Below are 15,141 nucleotides of genomic sequence, written 5' to 3' on the forward strand. Positions count from 1 at the left end.
AAGCGCTGCCTAATGACTCAGAAAATCAGACATGATTGTACAGCTATCTCTGGTGTCTGTAGTTGTGTGAACCAGAACCTTTTTGATTTGTTACATTTTACATGTATTTCAGGTGGGCTAAGACAAATTGTAGTTTACATCCCAATTTCTGCTGGGAAGAAGGGCAGTTTTTGCAACTAATAAACATTTTTCAGAATACTCCAGATATCCTTGAAAAATAGTACAGTGTGAGTAAAGGGTTCCTTTTTTTGTACTTATCCTTGATTAGAATGAGAGAGTAATTTTTCTGAACATATACCATCATTACATCCTATTATGTCTTTTCCAATTTTTTTTCCTCCAGCTATAAACATAGAATCTTATCAGTTCTTTCTCAATAATAATAATAATAATAATAATAATAATAATAATAATAATAATAATAATAATACAGTAGAGTTTCACTTATCCAACACTCGCTTATCCAACGTTCTGGATTATCCAACGCATTTTTGTAGTCAATGTTTTCAATATATCATGATATTTTGGTGCTAAATTCGTAAATACAGTAATTACTACATAACCTTACTGCTTATTGAACTACTTTTTCTATCAAATTTGTTGTATAACATGATGTTTTGGTGCTTAATTTGTAAAATCATAACCTAATTTGATGTTTAATAGGCTTTTCCTTAATCTCTCCTTATTATCCAACATATTCACTTATCCAACGTTCTGCTGGCCCGTTTACGTTGGATAAGTGAGACTCTACTGTAATAATAATAACAACTTTATTTTTATACCCCGCCCCATCATCAGAATGAGTGTTTATATCTATTCATATCTGAATATGGCAAGTTTTTATCTTATCATTGCATTTTGGTCATTGTAATTTTTCCTCTTTGTTTTCTTATATCACTTTGGGGTGCAGAGGTTTCATCCTGTTTATATATTTTTATTTTGCACTACGTAATAATGACATGTAATAACAGATCCCACATATGTCTTATGAGGATCAGAAGGGTTGCTCATGGTGCCTATGTAAGCCCACCTTATCACTTAAAGCAATTATCAATAGGTGATATATGTGTCTGAAACATTTGTATTTGCATAGTCTTCCTTGTTAACACTGGGCATGCAAAGAAATTCCTCTCATTTACAAATATGGCATTTAAGGTCATTCACATGTTTATAGTTATCTGTATTCATATTTTCTTGATATCACCAAATCACATTGCTCTTCGCCCTTTCTTTGGATGTTTCTAAAAGCTGTGGTTTTAAGTTTCTGGGATGAAATGAATTTGGGGACTATGAGAAACATTTTCATTTGTGTGAGGTCCATCCTCTACATATTTGCATTCATTTTGCTGTACTGCTAAGTTTGCCTAGATGTTAAGATCCTTTGGAGATGTTCTTCTCTCTTCTTCCAATTCTGGGAATAATCTTCAATAAGGAAGCCTTTTTGATGGTGGCTCCGTTTCTGGAACTTCCTGCTAAAGGAAGCATCCTTCCTTGAGTAGACAAAGATACTTGTTTTTAGAAAGTTTTTTGATTTGAAAATGTACATGTTGTTGAAGTAGGCTTTAATCTGCCATGTGCTTTTCATTCTACATTTTTAATCAACAAATTGCTGATGCTATAATATAGTCAATTACGTACGTATGCATGTATGTATGTATATTGGTTAGTTGGTTTGTACCATAAATGTTCCTACATAGGGTTGTTTTGTGTTTTCCGGGCTGTATGGCCATGTTTCAGATGTATTCTCTCCTGATGTTTCACCCACATCTATGGCAGGCATCCTCTGAGGTTGTGAGATATGGAGAAACAAAGCAAGGAAGGTTTACATATCTGTGGAAGTTCCTGGGAGGGGGAAAGAACTCTTGTTTCTAGGAGGCTAGTGTGAATGTTGTAATTAATCACCTTTGTTAGCATTAAATGGCCTTCCCAGCCTCACATCCTGGTCTGGGGGAATCCTTTGTTCAGAGTCGTTAGCTGCCCCTGATTGATTCAGGTCTGGAATTGTGTTTTCAGAGTGCTGCTCCTTAAGTACTGTCCTGATTGTAGAGTTTTTTTGTTTAATACTGGTAGTCAGATTTTGTTCATTTTCATGGTTTCCTCTTTTCTGTTGAAGTTGTCCACATGCTTGTGGATTTCAGTGGCTTTTAAAAATAATTGAAAAGCTATCATCTCAAAATATGGCTGTTTGCTGTAATTCCTCTAATGCTGCATTTAAAAAATAGCGTATTTATTTTCTGTCTTTACAAGTAGCATGTTTATTAGCTCACAAACACATGTCACTAATCCTGAAATCCAGTGGTTAGCTATGGGCAAATCAATTTAATTTGTTTTACAGGACTGATTTGACGGAGAAATATGATTATATAGTGCATTGCCAATAAAGGCATTCTGTACCTTGGTGTTCAATATTGAATTTTTTTTTACCGTAGACTATCTAAATTCTTATTGTAGCATTTTCCTTCATTTTTGGAAAGAACTCTGCAAGGAAGATCATTAAATACCTTATTCAAGTTAAGAACGGAGACTGAGAGAAAATTATTTGTTCAGATCTACTTAGTCCAGGAAGCTGTTGCTAATCTAGAAACAAGACTGGACTCCAGTTCCATACTTAGTTTGATCTATAAAACCTCTGGGTTTATAAACCGTCAGAGAGGGCAAAGCACTAACTTTATAATTTAGCAAAATATGTATTGTGCCTTAGAGGCTAAGTGCATAATTTCTCATAACTGTTAGTTAATTGGAAGGATTAGCTGGTTAGCTACCATTACAGACCTTTTCACCTCTGGGTCACAGGCTCACTTCCTGGTTAAGGTTGTTGCTACCAACAAAGTGATTAACGTCTATTTATTGCAAAGTGTTTTGACATGAACACGTTGCAATAAACTTTTGACTGTCAACTTTTCTTTATTTCCACATGGCTTCAAAACCCATTGAACAACACCTCACCCATACTTTTTAATGCTTTTTGAAGCCAAATATCTTAGTTTTACATTAAAAACAGGTTTTCTGGACTTTTAATAGAAACACTCTGGTTGTCTTTAGATTATTGGCATTTTACATATTTGATTCTATGATATTAGCCTCTCTTCTTTTCATACAATGTGTAAATGACAGAGAAAGGGATCTACAATTCTGCCTTGTAAGACAGTTGCATCCAGGTCTTTTCATACGCTAAGATCAAACACCAGTTGTTCAGGAAAGTGGAGGAGATTAAGGGAACTTGGATATCCAAATTCATTGCTTTGGCTTGTCATGTGCTAGTCTACACTGGGTTTGCTAGGCTCTCTGCTAATCTGTGAGATTCAACTGGCAGAACCATGGAATCCAATTGAACTGGAAAGGAAATGATACACACTCCTCCTTTGAGTCCCAGAACTGGCTTAAAGTTTCAAAACCGTTTTGATCAGGACATAGAACAAGAGCAGAATATATGGGAACACATGCCAGTACATATATCAAGAAAGATCCATGTCTCTTAAAACTTGATGTTGATTTCTTCTTGAATTATTGCAAAAGAAAGCTAGGAAATCCAGAATGATTATTTCACAAAGAGTTTTAAGACTCATAAGTGGGGCATGGCAGGAGGTGTTCCAAATAATTAAGATTAAATTCAGTCATCTTCTTTTGGAAGTTTGATGTAGATTATCTTTGGGAGTATATTTTATTCCTTACTAAGTAAGTGCGGCGCGAGTTTGATTTTACAGTTACTCTTCCAGTGGTGGGATGAAAAATTGTAGTCTCATAAATGTCATGATCAAGTCTTGAGGAAGTCTGTAGCAAGTACTCATATATCTCCCATTTCTTTATTGTGTTGAATAAATACCTTTTGATGCAGTGGCACCAGAATCAAAGCTGAAGACATTCACCTGAGTGACTACGTTTTCGATTTTTTCCCAGCCTGTTTTGAAAGTTCTGCCTGGTGAAACATGTGATTTCTTGCCTTTTCTGCCCTTAATGTTCTGCTTTCTTTCTCTCCCTTTTTCTTGCAGATCTAGAGTGCAATGGTGATTTGAATAATGATGACTATGAATATGAGGATGAAGCAAAGCTTGTCATATTTCCAGACCACTATGAAATTCCTTTACCCAATATAGAAGAGTTACCAGCGCTGGTAAGAGAAATGTGTGTGGGTAATAAAGAATGGGATTTTACCTGGCTTTGTGAGTGAGAAATTGCATTGTGAGTGGCAACTAAAGAAAAAAAAATATGATTTAGCTGTTCTCCTAGCTTGGAAAAGAGAAGACTGAGAAATGACATGTTATTATTGTTATTGGGGTTGCAGTATACCTTCAAGTCATTTCCAGCTTATGGTAACATTCATGCAAACCTAGATGACTGAACTGAGACTATCCTCCTTTGGTCATATCTTGAAAAAACATGACTCACTAGAAAAGCTACTTGAAGACAAAAGGAAGAAAGGAGGGCTTCGTAAGGCAGAAGGCAGTAGGAAAAGAAAAACCACTTTCCAGATGGACTAAGATCGACTCAATCAGGAAAGTATTAGTCCTGAGTCTGCAGGACCTGAGCAGGCTGTTGATGATAGAATGACAGGGAGGTCTCTCATTCATGGGGTCACCATAACTTGAAGTTGACTTGATGACAGTCAATAACAAGAACACTTTCTTCAGAGAAGGGTTGTCCTTGCCATCCTCTGAGTCTGGGAGAGGGTGACTTGCCCAAGATCATAGAATCATAGAATAGTAGAGTTGGAAGAGACCTCATGGGCCATCCAGTCCAACCCCCTGCCAAGAATCAGGAAATCGCATTCAAAGCACCCCCGACAGATGGCCATCCAGCCTCTGCTTAAAAGCCTCCAAAGAAGGTGCCTCCACCACAGTCTGGGGGAGAGAGTTCCACTGCCAAACAGCCCTCACTGTGAGGAAGTTCTTCCTGATGTTCAGGTGGAATCTCCTTTCCTGTAGTTTGAAGCCATTGTCCTAGTCTCCAGGGCAGCAGAAAACAAGATTGCTCCCTCCTCCCTATGACTTCCCTTCACGTATTTGTTTATGGCTATCATGTCTCCTCTCAGCCTTCTCTTCTGCAGGCTCAATATGCCTAGTTCTTCAAGCCGCCCCTCATAGGGCTAGTTCTCCAGACCCTTGATCATTTTAGTCGCCCTCCTCTGGATGCTTTCCAGCTTGTCAACATCTCCCTTCATTTGTGGTGCCCAATTGAAGGTGACTTAGGTTTCCATGGCTGAATTAGGATTCAAACCCTGATCTCTATAGTCATATCCCAACATTCAAAGCACTACACCCTAGCAGCTCTCCAAATGACACAATAGCCATCTTTAAATATCTGAAGGAGATGGGGGTCAGTATTACACTGCATTGTAGAGTCCATAGAATAGAAGCAGATCTGATTGCATCCAGAACAGCTGGCTTCTAGATGAGTGTGTTTAACATCACAGTTCCAAAACCTAAATTAGTGATAGTGTGGGAGGTGAGCAATATAATACAGGATTGATTCCAGGAGGCCAGGTTCTCATCTCTGCTCAGCCATGGAATTCCACAGGATGACTTTAGAAAAGTTACACTCTTTCAGCCTAAGAGCAAGGCACTGGCAAATCCCCTATAAACAAATTTTGCCAAGAAAGCTCATAGTTCACTTCAGAGTTGACATAAGTCAAAACCAGTTTTTGAATACACAACACCACAGAGCAACTATACAGCCCTTAGAGGACTGTCCATCCTCTTGGGGTTGGGGTTGGGGTGGAGGGCGGTGGGTTCCAAAAGCCTGAAATGCCATTTAAGGGATAGGGAGCTATTTCGCCATTTTTAAAAACCCTCTGGTCATTTGGACTCAGAAGAGAAATTTTTAAAAACATAGCAAGTAACATGAAAGGTTCTGGTTCACTGCTTGTTAACAGCCTCTCTTCAGGCTAAAATAGTTTTTTTGGGTAGGGCAAAAGTGTGACAGAATTGCCTGCCATGACCACTAGAAAGAATTTCAAGGGGAAAACAATGGACCCTGAGAACCATATATAGGCTGTACTTTGCCCATCTTGTATCAGTGCATACCAGGATTTGAGTGGCAGTGTGTGTAGTCTACTCAATATTATATTATTTAGAAAAATGTTATATGGTGCAGTAATCTGTAAAGCAAGCAGTTTAATATACACTGGTGCACCTACTATTGTTTCTTTGTTGCTTTACAAGAGAAATAAGGTTCTGTTGTGTATGGATGATGCCGCTGTGCACTCCCTGTAAAAAATTATGCCACTCCTTTGCTGCTGAAAGCTATTCCCCCTCCAGTGGTGATGTTAGACAAACTGCAGGGCAAGAGCCACACGTTTCATCACCTGCTTCTCCCAGTTCAAGTCATGAGTATCAAGTGTCAGAGGAGGCAGATGGAAAGGAGGCATGAGCTCTATGGGTATAGGACTGCTAAAAGGGAGCATGGGTAAACAGAGATTTGAGAAACAGTGGTCTTTCTTAAAGGTGTCCTCCCGGGTGGAAATTGACTCCATAGCAGGCATGAGCAGACAATAACAAATTAAAACTTCAAGGTGCACATAAATGTATTTATTTATTTATTTATGTATTTATTATTTAAACTTATATGCCGCCACTCCCCTAGGGCTCGGGGCGGCTTACAAGAAAGGCTAAAATCTAACAATTTAAAAACATCTTTAAAATATGTTAAAAAAATAAATCTTAAAAACACTCCCCCAAGGCTTGGAGTGGCTTACAAAAACAAGCTAAAATCTAAGCAATTTAAAAACAGCAATAACAGAGATCAAAAGCCTGCCGAAACAGGTGTGTCTTATATGCCCTAGGGAAGACAGATAAGTCCCGCAAGGTACGAACTTCAGGAGGCAGAGTGTTCCAGAGAGATTGCGCCACTGATGTAAAAGCTCTACGTCTAGTTGCTGTTAGACACAAGGTCTTAAAGCTGGGAACTTCCAATAGATCTTGGTCCTCAGAACGGAGGGATCTCTGGGGTTGGTAGGGGGTGAGGCGGTCCCTCAGGTATATTGGCCCTGGACCATGTAAGGCCTTAAAGGTAAGCACCATCACTTTGAAAGTGATCCGGTGCTCAATTGGTAACCAGTGCAGCTGTAGTAAGATTGGTGTTATATGACATCTCATCAAGGGCTCCCGCAAGAAGTTGAGCAGCTGCATTTTGGTGGTGGTGGTGTTAGTTGGAAATCATAATAAGACAATGGAAAAGTTAGGTTTTGTTTGGTTTTACGTTTTGTTTTGTTTTACATTGCTACATTGCCTTTTAGGTTCAGTTGACTTACTCTTCCTTCCTTCAGGTCACAATAGCTTGTGATGCAGTCCTTAGTGCAAAATCTCCATACAGAAAGCAAGATCCAGACTCATGGGAAGAGGAACTCCAAGTTTCAAAACATGCAAACATTCTTGTACAGATGGACAATGGTGTCAGGATCCCACCAAGGTGAGGCATTTGTGGTTTGTACCTAAGAATTGCTGTACTAGAAGAGACCAAGAAAGGTGTTGGTATGTGAATGAATATGAATGGTGTGTGTCTGTTGGAAGGAAGAGACATGAAGTCACCTGCTTGCTTTGATTTTGGCCTCATCCAGCAGAGTATATGATGACCAGCGTTAGGCTTCCCTTGAACTAACATGAACGTTAGTTCATGTCCTTATCCCTGGAATAGGTCACATTGAGCGAGGTGGACAACTGACTCAGGATGATGTATGTTTATATTTGGGTACATTCTTAGAATGAGATTCTGCCAGAGCCTTCCAATGTCTTGAATCAACTAGAGGGTTGGTTTCCTGATTTGCTTCCTCCTTGTTTTCCCAAAGTGTTCTGGCATTTAATGTCAGGATGGGAAACCTGTTTCCTTCCAGATGTTATTGGGACAATATGTCCTGCCGTCACTGATCAGTGGCCAAGCTGGCTGGGGCTGATGGCAGGTGATTTCTAACAATATCTGCAGGGACATTTTCTTCCCCTGACTGAGAAGAATGGCATCAGGTAACATCTCCCTCTTCTTGGCCTATGGCGTACAGGTCTCAAATTAGATAATTCTTCCTAATTCCTTAAAATCCCTCTTGTTTTCTGTCTGTGCAGCAGTTATTAAGGCTCCTGTGGGCAGTTACTTACATTCCCTCAGAACCATTAACCCTGCATTAATCCATTGCCTGCCTTATGCATAGCACGTTAAGGGTAATTAACGTGCTAAAACATGCGATGGCACATTTTATGGTTTTATATGAACATATACCTTGTCATATACCATGTTTTTGATAGCAGGCTATTATTTGCTTTATTTTGTAGGAGTAGCATCTGTGTTCTGGAAGAATACTCAGGAAAAACACTGTGTTTGTTGTGATATCATAGATATCTCTGCATCACCTATGCAGAGTCATCTTCAGAAATATCTAGATAACTGAACGGGCCTTTCCTTCATTTTATAGAAAAAATTATTCTTATGGTTATAAAAAAAGATATTGTGTTCACATCTATCCATTTTGTGATTTGTGATTACTTGCACCTTTCCCTCTTTTAGTTCCTTTTCTAAAGAAATATTGATTGTAAGCTTTTTGAGGCCAGTATTTATTGGGTTTTAATGCATGTATGTTTTGCTTTGCTTTGTTAAGAGGTATGTTCATTTACAGTACTTTATCAGTAATTCTTAATACATGACAGAAGTTTGGGAGTGCCCTTGAGTGTTGCCAATCCATATTTTAATTCCAATCTAGAAATTTCGGTGCTTGCCAGTTCTGAAGCAAAACCCAGGCTTCCCAGCCAGTACAGGCAATTGAGGTCTATCAGGTTCTTTTTTTCAGTGGCTGGAAATGTTCAAAATGTGATTTGCGGGAGAATCTTTGGCTGAACCTTACAGACGGGTCAATACTGTGTGGGAAATGGTTCTTCGATGGCAGCGGAGGAAATGGACATGCCCTGGAACACTACAAGGAGATGGGCTATCCATTAGCAGTCAAGCTTGGAACAATTACTCCAGATGGTGCAGGTTAGTAAAAGCGGGGTTTTATTATTTTAAAAATCTTTATTTCATTCAATAAAAATATTAACAAAAGTTTTATGTCATTCGACATGTACTCTCTGATATGACTCTGAAATTATATTTTCAAAAAGAGAATGCAGAGAATGTATTTTTACTTGCTGTCAAGTTGATTTTAACTTATAATGACTCTATGAATGAGCTGCCTTGAGTCCCATCTACGGAAAAGACAAGATATAAATAAATACACATTTTCCCTATTTTACGTATATGTAAAATGTCTGAAAAGCAAGCAGGTTGTCCAAGATTTATGCAGTGAACCCATGGAAAAGGTATGCTTAGCTGAAACAAATTCACCTGCCCCCTTTCTCTCTGCCTATACCAAACCAGTTAGAAATTACATGTCCTGGTTGCTCTCTGGTCCTCTTTCCCTTCCAGCTCCAACCTTGGTAGTCCACAACTTTGTAGATAGTCTTATTGACATCTTTGACAAGAAAAGAATGGCCGTCTTCTTTCCCTTATAAACGAAAGAACAGTAGACGTTTCTATGCTTAGTTCAGAGTCATTTGTCACTCCACTATGCCACAGATATAGCTGCATCTCATTACCCTGCGTCATATACTGTATATACTCGAGTATAAGCCTAGTTTTTCAGGCCTTTTTTAGGACTGAAAAAAACCCTCCTGGGCTTATATTCGAGTGAGGGTCCTGGTGGGCTTACAATTTAGTTCGGCTTATACTCAAGTATATATGGTATATTTATTATTTTTTTCTATTATTATTAGTATTGTTACATTTATTATTTTACTCTATTAATTATTATTATTACATTTATTATTTTACTCTATTATTGTTAGTTTTACATTTATTTTACTCTATTTTTATTATTATTAATACATTTATTATTTTACTCTATTTATTATTACATTTATTATTTTACTGCATTTATTATTATTATTACATTTATTATTTCACTCTATTATTATTAAAAGGCTACATAAGCACATTTACATTGAAGAAGATGAAAATAATGATTTAATCAGAGTTGAACAGTCATGTCTTAAATTACAGTTTGATGTAAAGATTCAAAAACATTTAAACTACTGATGCCTCAATTAATGTAATTTTATTGGTATCTCGGCTTATACTGGACTCAATGTTTTCCCAGTTTTTTGTGGTAAAATTAGGTGCCTCGGCTTATATTCAGGTCGGCTTATACTCGACTATATACGGTAGTTCTTTGTCTTTCATTTCTATGGTTTATATTTGTATGTTTCAATAGAAGAACTATGTATGTATGTATGTATGTATGTAAGAGGATTGGCCCTTCTGAAGGTCCAGAAACCAGTTTGGATCTCTCATGGTCTCTCTGATTTCCCTCTCAATTCATCCTTATGGCTTTTTGAGGCTCAAACAAAACCTTTTAAAGAAGCAGGAATTGAGTGTCTCATTGCCTCTTACTTCTAAAAGATAGCAAGACTATTAGAAAGGGAAAAAGGAAAGCAGGAATCAAGGAGTTATTCTTTGTTGACGTTTTACCTGGCAAAGAACTGAATGGCTGGGCAGAGATTCAACCTTTGGGTTTTCTCAATCCCAGACCAATGTTTTGTGCATTGTGGCTGTGCACTTCAACCCTTGTCAGAAAATGCACAGACCTACCAGATGGACCCCCAACTCCACTGGGAAATGGAAAGGGAGAATTTGTTTGACACTGAGGCCAGTGGTGTGCAAGTCCTGGGATTTTCATTCATATAGGCACAAACATGTTTTCTTTTTTTGGAAAGCTGCCTGAAGGAAGCATGTATATCTTCCTCCATCCCATTTTAGCTCTCTGTACAGCATCACAATGGTGCTTGGCTTGGGCATGCCATATCCCTGCAGTGCTGCAAATTTAGAACAAAAGGCTTTGCAGACCCCTTTAGCTCAGCCGTGTTTGTCACACCGCTCCCAAGAGCCTTATGGCTCAGCTGGCAAGCCTCTCAGGCTCATCTCTTCATCTTTCATTCTTTTACCATAGAATTAATGCTGCGTCAGGAAACAAATAAATCATCTGAACTTCTGGCTGCAGCCAAAAAGAGCAGAGTGGCCTCTGTCATTGTTAATAGTTTTTCCGCTGAGGGCATGGGGACAAAATTTATTGGAGGGAGGGAGGCTAATGAGGCTTATGTACCCATAGAGTTGCACGTTTGACACACTGCTCTGAAGGGCTTCCATCTGGCCAGGAAGGAATCGAAAAAGTGTATGACTTGAGGTTCTCTGTGTAATATTTTGGCCAAAGTAGGCTATTAAGAGGTAGAATATTATACTGCGTCTGTATAGAGGATTTGATGAAGATGTTAATGATGCATGCAGAATGTTTTAGAGCTTTAGATTACTTGATTATCTTAGCAAACAAGATCTCTGTACAGCCCCCCCTTCCCCAAATGCCAGTTATGGGCATGCACTTTTATCTCTACTTACTTTAATGGTGTGCTTCATCTCTTCTCACTTTAATAGGAAGCATTTCGATAATCTTAACGCTTTCTTATTTTAGCTCTATTGGGATTCATTTATTACAGTGATGGGCAACCTATGACACGCGTGTCAGCACTGACACACCTGGCCATTTTTGCTGACACGCTGCTGCATGCAGATTGATTGGATGACTATGTATTTTGTGGCCAAATTTGGTGTGATTTGGTCCAGTGGTTTTGTTGTTTACTCCATGGGAATTATGCACATTACACACACACACACACATATATATCTATATATATAAAAGAGTGATGGCATCACGGCAGCGGACAAAACAACAAAAGTAAACACCCCACAACCTCAAAAATTGACATCACAACCCCTCATCCATGCCTCTAGGTTGATACAACAAAAAGAAAAGAAAAATAAATTCCTAATTAGAGGGAGAGGAATAATTGTTTTTATCCAATTGCTGCCAGTTAGAAGGCTAAGCTCCGCTCACTTGGTCTCCTAGCAACCCACTCAGTCCAGGGGTCCCTTTACCTTAACTACCACCAATTCCTCAATACTTTATTTCCCATACCACCATAGTTCGCCACAGCAACGCGTGGCCGGGCACAGCTATATGCCATTCTATTATTATTCTATTATTATTGTAGTATATTATCATATTATTACTAGTATATTATTATTATATTATTTATTATTCATGACTACATTGAAACTAGAATAGAGAGAAATCAGCGTGGAAAGTGCACGAGGTACCATAGATTGTTGTACATGGAAATAAGGGTAGTAAATAGTTTTTGATTTATTAAATACAGTTATATATTACAATTATATATTTTTGTTATTTAAACTATACATATTGCAAAATTATGTTTTTTTCCCCTCAAAGTGACACACCACCCAAATCATGCTAGGTTTTTTTGGTGAATTTTGACACACCAAGCGCAAAATGTTGCCCATCATTGATTTAGTATCAAAATGCCTTGAATAATAATAATAAGATGAAACCAGCTTGCAGACGTTCTTCTGAGAGATTCCATGTTTTTCTTAACCTTTTCACTGAATGAAGAAATTGGTGCACCTGTGTAAAATCATAGAATAATAGAATTGGAACAGACCAGACGGGCCATCTAGTCCAACCCCCTGCCATGCAGGAAAAGCACAATTGAAGTATCTCTGACAGATGACCATCCAGCCTCTGTTTAAAAGTTTCTAAGGAGCTTCCACCACACTGTGAAGCAGAGAGTTCCACTGTTGAATAGCTCGTATGGTCAGGAAGTTCTTCCTAATATGTTCAGGTGGAATCTCCTTTCCTGTAATTTGAATCCATTACTCCGAGTCCTAGTTTCAAGGGCAGCAGAAAACAAGCCTGCTCCTTCTTCCTTTTGACACCTTTTCACATATGTACACATGGCTATCATTTCTCCTTACAACCTTCTCTTCTGCAGGCTAAACATACCCAGTTGTATAAGACACTCCTCATAGATCTTTGATCATTTTAGTCACCCTCCTCTGGACACCTTCCAAATTAGAGCCAATATCTCTTTTGAACTGTGGTGCCCAGAACTGGACGCAGTAGTGCAGGTGAGATCTAACCAAAGAAGAATACAAAAACACAATGACTTCCCTGGATCTAGACACTATACTCCTTTTGATGCAGCCCAAAATCCCATTGGCTTTTTTAGCTGCTACATCACACTGTTGGCTCATGTTCAACTTGTTGTCCATAAAGATTCCAAGATCTTTCACACATGGACTGTTGTTGAGCCAGGCATCATCCATCCTGTATCTTTGCATTTCATTTTTCTGCCTAAGTGTAGTATCTTACATTTGTCCTTACTGAAATTAATTTTGTTAGTTTTAGCACAGCCCTCTAATCTGTGGAGGTTATTTTGAATTCTGATCTTGTCCTCTGGAGTATTAGCTATCCCTCCTAATTCGGTGTAGTTTGCGTGGTGATAGGCCCTTCTCTATTATGCCAGATTCTGTTGCGTCACTAGCGTTTCTCAAACTCCAATCTTGTGTTCCATTATTGATGCAGTTAAGCTTACAGCCCAATGAACCACACGCACATATGGAACCTATTAATTTCTTAAGCTTTTCTAAGTCAAGATATACTCAAAAGTGATTTGCTGATGCTTTCCTGCGAACTATACCATATAGTAGCTGGTATTCCTCAGCAGTCTCCCATTCAAGTATTAACTACACTTAAAGTATAGTAAGGTAAAGGTTTTCCCCTGACATTAAGTCTAGTCGTGTCCGACTCTGATCTGGTTGATGCTCATCTAAGCCGAAAAGCCAGCGTTGTCCATAGACACCTCCAGGGTCATGTAACCGGCATGACTGCATGGAATGCCGTTACTTCCCACCAGAGCGGTACCAATTTATCTACTCACATTGGCATGTTTTCGAACTGCTAGGTTGTCAGAAGCTGGGGTTAACAGCGGGAGCTCACCCCATTGTCTGGATTCGAATCGCAGACCTTTCGGTCAGCAAGTTCAGCAGCTCAGTGGTTTAACCCGCTGTGCCATCTAGGGTTCCACTTAAAGTATATGTGTAACAATATCAAACTAAATTAATTAATTTAGTGTCATGCCTTTCCTTCAGGAAGCACAAAATGGTGTTCCTGTGATTCCTGTCCCCTTTTTCCTAACTTGAAGTAGTCATACATAATTAGAACCATAAAGGCACCCAATGGAGTTCTGCAGTTGAACAGAAGTTGGTCTTGATCTTACAACTCGATCTTGATTGTGCTTCAAAAAGACAAGTGACTTCTAAGGGCCCTTAAATACTAGACCAAATGCAAGTGAAATCGATATTTTAAACACCACATTATAGGGCAGTGTAGATGGGGGTTTATGTCTTGTGGTTGCTGTTCTTTTCATTGCATTGATTCCCATATGTGCAGGCACTGTTAGTTTTTCTTTTTTGGTCAGACATCCATTATTGATAAAGGTAGTACCCTAAGGCCCATTTAAGGTCTCTCTACTGAACAGAAGGAGTTTTTACCGGTGTTGAGCTGCGTTGTGACTTAACTGGGAAAACATGAGAACTCCCTGAGATCATCTTTATAGAGGGGAACAATAACACATTCTCCCTTAATATGGCATGCCACTAGAAGGGCACATTGTGTATCTATAAATGCCAGCTGGGTCATTCTTGCTGGACCAAGGCATAGAGAATGCTGTTGTTGGCAGCAGAAATGAAAAGAGCCATTTCAATATCAAGCAAACCAATTTTCTTAATTAACTAGCCATGTTAGCCTCTTGTAGCATAAAAAGGAAGAAGGGAAAGGAAGGGGGGAGAACAATAGCTGCAGCTTTAAGACGAACTGGTTTTTATTATACTCTGGGCTTTAATTGTTGTGTGCCTTCAAGTTGTTTCTTATTTATAGTAACCCTAAGGTCAGTGGTTTTCAGCCTGTGCGTCCCCAGATGTTTTGGCCTTCAACTCCCAGAAATCCTAACAGCTGGTAAACTGGCTAGGATTTCTGGGAGTTGCAGGCCAAAAAACCTGGGATCCACAGGTTGAGAACCACTGCCTAAGGTGATCGTATCACAGGGGTGTCTGAGGCTGAGAGTGAGTGACTTGTTTAAGTCACTCAATGAGTTTCATGGCTGAGTGGGGGTTTTCAAACATTTGCCTCCAGAGTTGTAATCCAACATTTTAAAAATTATGCTATACTTGTTTTATGCAAGATTATAAATGGTCACAGATCTGATACTAGAAATGGAA

At 38.8% G+C, this 15,141-nt stretch overlaps 1 protein-coding gene across 3 annotated transcripts in view; it reads left to right on the forward strand.

The window, feature by feature from the left end:
* Positions 1 to 15,141, forward strand: part of usp13 (ubiquitin specific peptidase 13) — a 102,739-nt gene that overhangs the window by 38,284 nt on the left and 49,314 nt on the right. For all 3 annotated transcript variants that reach the window (XM_016991983.2, XM_008105989.3, XM_008105990.3), the window contains exons 4-6: positions 3,990 to 4,111; positions 7,262 to 7,404; positions 8,768 to 8,952. In XM_016991983.2, coding sequence (XP_016847472.2) covers positions 3,990 to 4,111; positions 7,262 to 7,404; positions 8,768 to 8,952 — 450 coding nt within the window. The remainder of the gene's footprint in view (positions 1 to 3,989; positions 4,112 to 7,261; positions 7,405 to 8,767; positions 8,953 to 15,141) is intronic.

The sequence above is a fragment of the Anolis carolinensis genome, chromosome 3 (genome assembly GCF_035594765.1).
Source record: "Anolis carolinensis isolate JA03-04 chromosome 3, rAnoCar3.1.pri, whole genome shotgun sequence".
NCBI lineage: Eukaryota > Metazoa > Chordata > Lepidosauria > Squamata > Dactyloidae > Anolis > Anolis carolinensis.